The sequence below is a fragment of the Lithobates pipiens genome, unplaced genomic scaffold (assembly GCF_037356315.1).
Source record: "Lithobates pipiens isolate NorthernLeopardFrog02 unplaced genomic scaffold, aLitPip1_a1.2 Scaffold_28, whole genome shotgun sequence".
Lineage (NCBI taxonomy): Eukaryota > Metazoa > Chordata > Amphibia > Anura > Ranidae > Lithobates > Lithobates pipiens.
In genome coordinates this window covers 34991059-35003272 of record NW_027507789.1, presented here as the reverse complement: position 1 = coordinate 35003272, position 12214 = coordinate 34991059, and the positions used below count along the sequence as shown (strand labels likewise).

The 12214-nt window shown below is 44.0% G+C and overlaps 1 protein-coding gene across 2 annotated transcripts in view; it reads left to right on the top strand.

Moving 5' to 3' along the window:
• Nucleotides 1-12214, top strand: part of RPN2 (ribophorin II) — a 63187-nt gene that overhangs the window by 25365 nt on the left and 25608 nt on the right. For both annotated transcript variants that reach the window (XM_077459060.1, XM_077459059.1), the window contains exons 5-8: nt 2976-3051; nt 4666-4800; nt 4888-5064; nt 5516-5634. In XM_077459060.1, the coding sequence (XP_077315186.1) occupies nt 2976-3051; nt 4666-4800; nt 4888-5064; nt 5516-5634 (507 nt within the window). The remainder of the gene's footprint in view (nt 1-2975; nt 3052-4665; nt 4801-4887; nt 5065-5515; nt 5635-12214) is intronic.

Sequence of the window (12214 nt, the reverse complement as noted above, 5' to 3'; positions counted from 1 at the left end):
TTGTTTCTGCGAAAGAGCTCGGCGGGCACGCTTAAAAATGTATTTTTTTATTTTATTTTTCACACTGTTCTTAAAGTCATTTTTATTCCTATTGTAAACATCTCTTGTAATAGAAAAAAGTACGACAGGACCTCTTAAATATGAAATCCGGGGTTAAAAAGACCTAAGACTCTCATATTTTACACTAAAATGCAATCCATTTTTAAGAGCTATGGGCAGAAGTGGCGCTTTGACATCGCTTCTGCCCTGCAATGGTATGGAGACGGATGGGGGCCATCTTCCCCTCACTCATCTCCATACCTAACAGGGAGAAGAACCCTATCCCCTCTGCCTTTGCCAGGGGCTCCGGTAAGCGGAGGGCACCGGAGTGTGGCGGGAGCCCCCTCCCGCCGCCGATTAAAAGGGATTTAGCGGCGAATCCACTGCAGAGACCACTTTTTATTTGAAAGGCGGACTGCTCCCTGAAGAGGATACTGGGGTTATGGTGGCTAGCTGCTGCCATAACGATATCCCTCTTCAAACAGCCAAAGTGTAATGTCGGCGGGTGGTCTGTAGGTGGTTAAAGCAATCTACTGAGCTGGCCAGAACCACCTCTGGAGGGAGTCTATCCACATTAAGAGCTGTGAAAATGTGGAAGAAACCTTTCCATATTTGGAGCCAAAATTGTCTTTTCCTCTAGGCGTAAAGAGTGCCCCCTTGTCCTCTGTATTGACTATAAAGTAAAGAACTCGACACCAAATTCACTCTATAGACCCCTTATATATTTATACATGTTGATCATATCCCCCCTTAATCTCCTTCTCAAAATTGAATAAATTCAGTTCCTCTAATCTTTCCTCATAGCTGAGCTCCTCCATGCCTCTTATCAGTTTGGTTGCCCTTCTCTGCACTTTCTCCAGTTCCCTGATATCCTTTTTGAGAACTGGTGCCCAAAACTGAACTGCATATTCCAGATGAAGTCTTGTTAGTGATTTGTACAGGGGGGCAAAATTATCACACACACACGCACAGACTTTGCTCTCTTTGGAAACCACAGCTAGGCATTGCATCTTATTATCTACCAAAACCCCCAGAACCTTCTCCACCATTGATTCCCTCAGTGTTGTACCCACCCTAGGATCACACGTTTTGTGGAGAGAATTGCGATTTCGCCTGCAATTCAAATCGCCTAGGTGTGAATGGAGCCTTTCAGTATTTATTTATTTTTGTGTATAGAATAAATAATAAGAAACCCAATGGTGATCAAATAGCACCAAACGAATGCTTGATCTCTGTGAAAAAAAAATGATATACGTTTTGTTTGGGTAGAGCATTGTGCGTGATCACACAATTACCAGTTAAAATGGCGCATTGCTAAAACGGTGCCGCTGCCTTTACTTCTACAAGCATTTACACACTGGGGGGGGGGGGTTTATTTACTAAAACCGGAGCGTTTAAAATCTGGTGCAGCTCTGCATAGAAACCAATTGGCTTCCAGGTTTAATTGTGAAAGCTTAATTGAACAAGCTGAAGTTAGCATCTGATTGGCTACTATGCACCGAACTCTGAGTGCTCCAGTTTTACCCCTAATGTGTGAAGAAAGGGCTGTGGAGGATGTGGTTTTGGGGAGCATGTTTAAGGGACTGACCTTCTAGCAGCTGTCCCTAGATTTTACAAGCCAGATGATGAAGTTGCTATAAAAAGAGGGGGAAAAAAATAAGGTTGGGACTTGCTCTGGTGGTAAAGAGATACGTTAGGCTGGTTTCACATGGGCTGTCCAATCTTGATAATCGGGATCGGTCCATTCATAGCTCTCTATGGAGCTGTGGATGTTAGCGGTGTCCGCTGGCATCCGATCTGATCTTGATGGCCAAAAACATTCCATCAGATGACAGTCGGATGGCAAGGCGGTCCGTTTCCATCTGACAGCCCCAAAGAGGACAGCTGAACCTGTTATCTGCCTGTTTAGGGGGAAAATCCCCTGCTGAGCAGGCGGATGTGGCTTATGGATAATGCTCGCTTGAAACCAGCCTACGAGGTAAATTTGGGTAGTGGAAACACCCTCTAATTCTTAAGCACACACCAGGTCTTGCCAGTGGTAATAATTGGCATGTCATGCATATGAGCACAGGCTGAAAAGACTGGACCTGGTGAATGTGCAGGACGAAAACTGGGAATGTGAAAGGTGAAAAATTTTAATTTTAAGATGTTCTGATTTGGTGCAGAGGAAGAGTTGTAGCTAGAACACCACATACTTGTTAAATAACTGCCTTTAACCCTACTACCCTTTCAGTTACGTCAAAGACAATGACACAAAAGCCCCCAAGGCCTACTTGGTGAACAGTTGTCATGAGAGCTTCCAATCCAACATACTTCCGGCTCTCTGACTCAGTTGAGTTGCAGTACGTGGCTACATATTCACTCCTACAGGCTGAATCACCAAAATCTGCTAGCTCATTTAGATTGCTTTACATCTGAGTTTGTTTAATTTGTATAATGCACACATCTCATCTCCATATGAATGGAATCCCTAACGACATGCTTCATTCTGAGAAGGAATGAAAATGCAATTTACAGGCATTTCCTGCTAAATATTCCCGAGTGACAGCAGAAAAGTGTACTTGCCTTTTCAGAGGGGAAACTCTGCCACCGTACATGGTAATAACTCTGAACTTCGTGTCCCCCTCCACTTCCCCTGGGAAGCCCTGTGCATTTATCATGGAAATGAGGCTGTCACAAGTAGAGAAGGAAAAGTTTACTTTTGGGCAGATGCCTTCCCACGTAAGACATACATGTTACATGCATAGCAGATGTTTCGTACCGCTCAGGATTCTCATATGCATGAGAATGCACTTGTGATGGCAGGACCGGAGGGAGTGTGATGCTAATTGCCTCTCCTAATTGGTCCCACATACCGGTGTATCTTGAAGGATTAACCCCGCGCTGATCAGAGAGCTGTGTTTTCCACTCACTGATATTTGTTTCTGTCTTTGCAGTACAATTGAAGCTCTTTTAACTGCCTCCATGCTGTCCCAGCAAGCCGACCTGCGTGGCATTGTGGAAGAAATAGAAGTAAGGAAATCTTTGTTAATGAGTGAAAATCGGATGTTTTTCTTTCCTGACTAAATGGGAAGCGTGAAGTGCTCATAATAAACCTGCCCTTTTTAGCACAAAACTCAACAAAAAAAGCCAAATGGGTGTTTTTTTACAAATATATTTCTGAAGTGCGTTAGGAAAATTACAGCTGGTGATGGATTGGTAGTTCCTCCATTTCCTTATTAATGACCCTGGGGCTGTAAAGCAGAAGTAAGCAGAAAAGTGAAAAAATTATGAGCAGATTGGCTCTTAATTGCAGAAGAGACATGCTAAGCCTCTTATATATTGAGGCTGGTTACACACTGCCTCGTGGAGTGGCTCACAGCAGGGGTCCGGCACGTCCCTGTTTGACATTTTCAGGTTCGCTTTTGGTGCAAATTTTGGGCTGAATTTGGAACTGAAACGGAGCCAAAGATGCTCCCAGGACTCCTGTGCAATTCGCTCCTCAACCGTCCTGGAGCTGTTTGAACTGGCTCCATTGAGAGCCGGTCACAGTCTCCTGACATGCAAATTGGAGCAGGGAAGCCGCATCCAATTCACAATAGTGTGAACCCAGCCTAAAAGACGAGTCTGGGATTCCTGAAAAAAAAACAAAATGATACTCGCCTCGGTGGATGCAGCATATGTCCCCCACCTTGTCCAGACCAAGAACTGAGCGATCAAACACCACTGACAGATCAGCTCTCGGTCTTCAGGCTGCAGAGAGCTAGTGTCTGTCACTCTCTCTGCTCTGCCCCTCCAGCATTCACTGGAACACTGGGCTGTGGAGGGAGCAGGAGTGGCTGGCTCAACCTCTCAGTGGCTTGCCAAGAGGCTGAGCCAGGTGTCGGTCAAGGCATCTGGGTGGATCCCAAATGTAAAGTCAGGATCTTCCCAAGCCTGGACCTGCTCTTTGACGTCAGCCTGCTGTTGGCTAAAAATGGGTCACAGAAATGTAGTTCGTTCTGCACTCCTGTGAGCCAAAGAAGTACAGCCAAAAGAGTTTTGGCTATACTTCTCCTTTAAAACAAACCCCACCCAAAGAATCAACATGTCAAACAAAATCTTTCCAGTGTCATTTCATACTTTGTTCTCTGTGAATGGATGACATGGCTGAGATGGGCTATGCAACCGTGTTTTTATGTTCTACCCTAAATCGGTTTAACTGGAAACCTGGTCCGACTGGTGGACTATGCTTTAATGGACCTCAGTATTATTATTATAAATATTTTTTTTTTTAAGTAAGTAAGCTCATTTTTATTTACGTTTTCTGTAAGGGCCGGTTCACACTGCAGGCGATGCGAGGCGACACCGACTTGCCTCGCCGCGACCTCAGCGGCAACTTGCAGATGACTTCTGTATAGAAGTCAATGCAAGTCGCCCCGAGGTCGCCCGAAAGTAGTACAGGAACCTTTTTTCTGAGTCGGAGAGACTCGAGTCGCTCCTCTCAGAACGGTTCCATTGTACAGAACGGGGGCGACTTGTCAGATCGAGGCGAGGCAAGTCGTGTCGCCTCGCATCGCCCGCAGTGTGAACCGGCTCTAAAAATTAACCTCTTTATAAAATAACGTTTTTTTGTTTGTTAAAAGCTTGTCTTTGTTCTTACCTCAGGATCTGGTGGCACGTCTAGATGACCTGGGCGGTCAGTATCTACAGTTTGAGGAAGGTCTTGAAGCCACTGCTCTGTTTGTGGCAGCTACTTACAGCCTGTCAGACCACGTTGGCATGGAGCCCGCTCTGAAGGAGGTAAAGGAATACTGTTTAATTGTTCTGTGCTGCATTGATGGGTCAAGAATGTTTGGTACTGAAATCTCTTGCATTTCTATTTCTCAGGAACAGATAGTGCAGCTGGTGAATGCCATCTTTAGCAGGAAGAACTTTGATTCCCTCTCAGAAGCCTTCAGTGTGGTGTTTGCAGCCTCTGCTCTATCCCACAATCGCTACCACCTTCCCCTCATAGTGGTGCCTGATGGACCAGCCACTGTGTCTCACAAACAGCCTCTCCTTAAGGTGCATACAATTGATACTAAATACACTGTTTAATTTACATTCTCCCTACAGAAATGTATGTGGATGGTGGCACTAATTATTTAAATATTTTACAAAAATATCAAAGTACCTTTTTTCCTAATTGATATACAACTGTCACATGACCCAGATCTTTCCCAGCCTGTCTGCAGGGAAACGCAAACCGGAGCTTCTAGTCCTCATGTTTCATGTTCAAAATGAAAATCATAAACTGTTTTAAATCCTCATACAAATATATATTTGAAATCAAATCTTTATTATTTTTTGGAAATAATATTGAGGGAGGAGATTTCAGCCTGTGTCTTAAAATAACCAGGAGGAGAAACCTCCATTAATCTACATTTAATATCCCATCCCATTGTTTTTAATTTGTTAGTTGGCATGGAGGAGGAACATATTAATCCTTTTTTTTTTTTTTTCTTCTTGTGTTTAGTTGCTGGTTACAAACGTCCTTTCTCAGCCATTGACAGAGGCCAAAGTAACGGTGAATCAAGCCAAGTCCAGCACCACCAAAGCAACAGTATTGCAGCATGCTTCGTTTGCAGTTGCTGGGTAAGCGATTTTGTTTTGGATAGTTTTTAAAACTTTCCATTTTGTAATTCTTGGTTTACTTTTTTCTCCATACATGCAGTTTCTTTACCTGTGTTAATGGCCATAAAGATTCTGAAGCTGTTCTCAAGCTTCAGAATCTTTCTGGAAACTTACCTCAAAACTAAGCATTCCAGCACTGCGATCTGATCGCTGGAGGCCGTTTTCAACTTCACATGTCTTGCTTCAGGGTTTGCAGACTCCGTCTCTGTAACTGGCTGGAGCCGCAATGATGTCACTGCCACGCATGTGTGCGGGAGCTGCTGTTCACGGCGCAGGGCTCGGAAGGGACTGCATGGGTGGCTGTTCCTTCAGAGCGCATGTGCCAGCGATGTTGCTGGCTGGTATGGTAGATATCTCCTAAACGGCGAACGTTTAGGAAATATTTACACTACTTATAGGTAAGCCTATAATAAGGTAAAATGAATGTAGGTAGCATGTTGGAAGTTTACTTAAACTTTTAAATTGAGAAAATGTACCATTGTAAGAAAAAAATAAGGTAATTTTTATATTGATGGCAGTGATGCTAACAAAAAAACTGAAAGAATGTTTTGCAACTAGCTTAATTAGCGACATGTCAATGATATGATTGGGTTTAAAAAGTGCATCTTAGAGAGTAAGGATGTCTAATGCCACGTACACACAACTGGACTTTCCGGCAGAAAAGGTCAGACGGACTTCGAATGAACAGACTTGCTCCCACACGAATGGATTAAGTCCGTTTGTTTTAAACGTGATGACGTAAGATGGGACTAAAAAAGGAAGTTCAATAGCTTCCCTTGCGTCATATTTGGTCCGTCGGACCAGCACACAGACTAATGGTTTTCCCGATAGGAATTTAGTCTGTTGGACAGATTTGAAACCTATTCTATTTCTAGGTCTGTCTGTTTTTCATTAAAAAAAACAATCGGATTAGCCCACACACGATTGGAATGTCCGATGAACTGATTACGTCAGACCTAGTCTGCCAGAAAATCCGGTCATGTGTACGCGGCATTAGAAGTAAAGATGGGCAGAGGTTCTCCTCCAAACTATGGAGAAGAGGGATCTCCAGCTTTGTTCTGCACTCGGTTCAAAAGCATCTCTGATGGTATGGGGGTGCGTTAGTGAGCATGGAATGAGCAGCTCTCACATCTGGAAAGACACCATCAATGCTGAAAGATCTATCCAGGTGTTAGAGCAGAATATGCTCCCATCCAGACAACATTTTTTCAGGGAATGCCTTGCATTTTTTAGCTGGACAATGCTAAATGGCATACTGCATCTATGACAACAGCATGGCTTGGGGGCAGAATTATTCGGGTGCCTAACTGGCCCACCTGCTGTAAAGACCTTGCACTGATGATAAAATATTTGGCACATCCAAAAACGGAAAATATGACAAAGATCCAGCACTGTTGAACAGTTAGAATTCTCTATCCAGCAAGAATGTGACAATGCTCCTCTCCCAAAACTCTAGCAACTGGTCTCCGTTCCCAGATGTTTACAGAGTGTTAAAATTAAAAGGGGATGCTACACTGTGGTTAACATGGCCCTGTCACAATTTTTTTTTTTTTTTTTTTTTTTGAGACATGGGAATGCTTTCAATTTTAAAATTGCTTTCTTTTCTTAAAATGGTTCATTTTCTCAGCTTTTAAACCTGTTTTTTATATTGTGATTTTTTTCTTTTTTTTTTTTTTTTATAGTGGATCTTCTGAGCACCACAAATGAAAAACCCTATTTTAATTCATTTTTAATATTCAAAGCAAACTCCTCTATCCATCCATGTCTCCATGTGTTAAACAACCCCCTAGCATTTCTGGCCAAGACCATCTTGAGTAAGGGCAAATGCTTCATGTAGCATTTGCTTCCTGGAATGCATCTACCCTTAGCTCAAGCATACATGCGGGAGAATGTGCTTAGCTGAGATAACCCCTCCCCTTAATTCCTGAAGACTCCTGAGTTACTTAACAAGTAACCCAGTTGTTGACCCTCTTGATAAGTCCTGGGATGTATGACATCATTTGCCTAGGCAAAATACCAGGGGGAAAAAAAAGTTGAAAGTAAATCTGATATCCTTTACTTTCTATGTACTACAGCTAGCAGCATGATGATTAAAATAATTGTTTGAGAGAGTGAAGTGCCATTTACATTTTAAAACTTTTTTTTTTTTTTTTTTGCTCTGTTCTCAGCCAACCTAAAGTGTCATCATGTGGAGAACAGCAGCGCTCAGTGCAGTATATTAAAGTGATTAATAGTGAATTTATTAGGATAAAAAATTAAAATAAGAATTAACTCACAGGGTAAGGGTTAAAATGGCTAGTCACAAGGAGGGGTAGTCCAGATAGCCGGCAGTGTGGGGTGCTGCTGCTGTCTCTCTTGCTGCAGGGGTTTCCAAGGCTCTGAGTAAAGCTGGCAGTTATCTCCCCATTGGCTGTGACATCTCTGGATGTGTGGGGCACAGGGCCAGCAGGCGCATGTTCGGAGCATCGTGCTCCTCCTTCAGGTTGTCTAAAGTGTCCCCATTTGAGAATATTTAAAAAATCTTACATAAATAGACTTCTAGCAGTGCTGAACTACATGGCTCTCCTTAAAAAAAAAAAAAAAAAAAAAAAAAAAAGATGCTGCTTCCAGTCCCCCTCAGTGCTGGCCACAAGTCTGCAGGCCTGGACACTTACTTTTGTCATTTCTGTTGACTGGGATTATCATTGTATAGACAAGGCTCATCTATACTGAAGTGAAAAATTAGAATTCAGATTGTCTGGTCTTTCATTGCAGCAGGGACCATATGATTTATTGCTTTATATGGCCTGCAATGTAGGGAGCTTGGAGTAGCTTTTTCCTCCAGGAAGGGCAAGTAATTTTATCCCTTGGCTTGGCATTCATTTTGTTAGACCAAGTGTAATGTCAAAAAATTGGTTGGCCTATTTTGCAGGTATAGCTATGTACAACATTAACAATAAGTGTCTATACTGATTAAAATTCAGTAATGCTCTTTCTCACCCTGCTCTGCACATACTCAGTTGCTCTCCATTTTTAAGCACTTTCGAGTTTATAGTGACTTATCTGACCGCCTTAAGGGCCAGTTCACAACATGAAAATGCAGTCCAGATGTGTTCCAGATGCTTTTTTATATGTGCGTCTTTGATGCATTCCAGTGCATATTTCTCCCTTCACCTTTTTCAGGACAGCACCTTGGAGAGAGCTTAGCTCCACCTCTTAACAGAAAACAACGGATGACAACGCCCCTTTAAAATCGGCTGCTTCCACCATGCCATCAGTTTGTGTTTCCTCCGCCATGGTGGAAGCACTGCTGGGGAACCAGAGGGGCTGTGCTCTCCAAGGAGGGGGTTTTGGCAGTACCTTTTTTGTTTTTCCTTATCATACCAGCCCAGCTCCCTCCTTCGAGAGGGGGTGGGGGGGTTGCTTCGGTGCCGTTCCTTTGCTGGCTCACAGGAGTAAGGGTCCACTGGTGGTCATCTGCCCCGGGTGCTCAGGGCAGGGATGTTGTGCTCCGTTGGCGCATCCCTGCAGCGTCTCGGCATGTCTGTGCCGAGTCCTGGCTGACAGGTGATGTCATTTCCGGGGCGGAGACTTCCAGCGAGGCGTAGCAGCGTGTGGTTCCGGCTGCTGGAACGCAGGAGGAAGGGGCGGGTCATCTGGCCGGGACTTCTTTCAGCTCCTGAGCGATGGACGCCAGAGGAGCTTCATTTAAAGAGCACACAGGCGGCTGCTGCGGCGTCCGTGATGGAGGAGACGGAGTCATGGGCGGCAAGTGCCAGATGCAGGCATCCAGGTTCCCGGCCAGGCCCAAGTAGGAGAGATGCAGAGGCACCGTTTTTCCTTTTCTTCACTGGGTGGTGGTTTTGTTTGGTGTGATGGTTAGAGCCTACAGCCGTCTGCTAGGATGACACATTCTGTTAGCAGTTCAGCATGCAGGGAGACTCTGGGGGCACAGTGGGGAGTATCCTTTGGGCACTATGTTTCTCGTCTCTATTTCAGTAGTATGTCGCTAATAGAGATATGGGGATTGTTTCTGCCTTACAGAAAGCCACCGCCAAAACGGAGAACTGCAAGAAGAAAAATGCCCTTCATGCAAAAACTCATTAAGGGACTCATGGGCCAAACCACTTTGCAGATCCTGCATTGCTGGTTTAGTAAGGGAAGAGTCATAGTTACATAGTATGGTTGAATAAAGACACCAGTCCATCCAGTTCAACCTGAGTGTCTATAATTGTCCCTATCCCTGTACATCGCACTCACATCGGTCCCTACCCTCAAGGAGCCCACAATCCAAGGTCCCCATTCATATACTATAGTAAATTTTGGACAATTGACCTACTACATGTCTTTGGAGTGTGGGAGGAAACGGGAGTACCTGGAGGAAAACCACGCAGGCACAGGGAGAACATGCAAACTCCAGGTAGGTAGTGTCGTGGTTGGGATTCGAACCAGAGACCCTTCTTACTGCTAGGCGACAGTGCTAACCACTACACCACTGTGATGCCTGAGTCCACACAGGAGTGTAAGGAGCTCTTTTCCTCAGTGAGAAAGAAATTAGCGGAGACCCTAGGGATAGTATGTTCCCTTTATGAAGAAACAGAGCTCCTAGTCCAGTCTTCCTCCTACCACTTCAAAACTAATTGAAAGTGAGTCAGAGGAAGAGAGAGAGTATCCCCCCCTCAACTTTAAGAAGATGGAGGGGAAGAGGAGACAAGAACGTCTAGATATAAACTAACGCTAGAAGAAGTGGATGACTTGCTAAAAGCGGTCTATACCACTTTAGAAATTCAAGAAGTGAGAGCCCAGCTGTCATTACAAGACATAATGTACCAGGGGCTAGAGGAGACAAAACTGTTTTTCCTGTCCATGAAGTTCTGACCGATACAGTTAAGGAATAGAAGGATCTAGAAAAAAGTAGTTTATTTTCTAGAGCCCTCAAAACGAACCGGATGAAGCATTGGTGTTGAATAAAAGACCTAAAATTGATGCCACCTTCTCTCAAGTCTCTGGATGGACTGATCTAGCATTTGAGGACATGGGCGTACTTAAAGGCACCATGGACAAAAGAGCAGATGCACTGTTAAGGAAAGCCCTTAGTCTTGTCCTTATCTAACCTAAAGCCGGTGATGGCTGCTACATTAGTAGCCAGAAACAAGGAATGTTGGCTGGAACAACTTAAAGGCCATGTGGTAGCGGGCACCTCTAGGAAAGATTTGCTAGAGACCCATTACAGACCCTGGATTCCTCAAAGGGGGAGAGGCAGAGGAGGGGTGCTCCTTTAAACATCCTGAGAACCTCAAAAAAAGCAATGGCAACCATCTACCAGTAGGCGGGAGGTAACAGGCCTTCCTGCCAGGTTAGGAAAAAGCAACAAAAAGCCAGTTCTGAATGTAACCGCTTCAGCCCTGAAGATTCTACCCCCTTCCTGACCAGAGCACTTTTTGTGAATCGGCACTGCGTAACTTTAACAGACAAATGCGTGGTCGTGCGACGTTGCATCCAAACAAAATTGCCCTCCTTTTTTTTCCCCACAAATGGAACTTTCTTTTGGTGGTATTTATTTACCTCTGCGGTTTTTATTTTTTGCACTATAAAGAAAGAGCGATAATTTTGAAAGCAAAAAGCAATATTTTTTACTTTTTGCTATAATATCCCCCAAAAAAGTGTAAAAAACAAAAACATTTTTTTCTTCACTTTAGGCCTATATATATTCTTCTACATATTTTTGGTAAAAAAAAAAAAAAAAAATCACAATGAGCGTATATTGATTGGTTTGCACAAAAGTTATAGTGTCTACAAAATGGGGGATAGATTTATAGCATGGGCTTTTTTTTTTTTTTTTTTTTTTTTTTTTTTTTAAATATCTGCGATTTTAATTAAATTTTTTATCATAACTGCGACATTATGACGGACACATCAGACAATTTTGACACGTTTTTGGGACCATTGGCATTAATACAGCGATCAGTGCGATTTAAAACTACATGGATTACTGTAAAAATGTCACTGGCAGTGAAGGGGTTAAGTGAGTCCTAGTTTGTGTTGGAGGGGGGAGGGGACTGTGCAGGGAAGATAACAGATCTCTCCCCTCAGAGAACCGGAAATAGTTCTGGGTTCTCAGGGGCAATCACAGGAGCCTGACGGGGATTGAGACCGCCGGGCACTTTCATCGGCTCGAGAGGGCGCACACCCCCTAGTGGCCACAGGGAGAAACGATGTTTCATAACGTTGTTTCGCCCAACCGTACAACTGCGGCGGCTGGTCGCCATGTGGCTAATCGGTTGAGGATATCAGCTAGAATTTTCAGACACCCCCAAGCTGGTTTTAAATTACAAACCTTCCGAGGAAAAAGGAAAAAGCCCTGGTGATGTCTCTTCTGAGAGAACTGATGCAACGGGATGTTCTTTGCCAAGTCCCGAAGGACCAAGAAGGGAGGGGTTTTTACACCCCCTTTCACACCAGGGCGTTTTGCAGGTGCTATAGCGTTAGAAATAGCGCCTGCAATCCGCCTTAAAGAAGCTGCACCATTGTATGTAGTGTGAAAGCCCGAGGGCTTTCACAC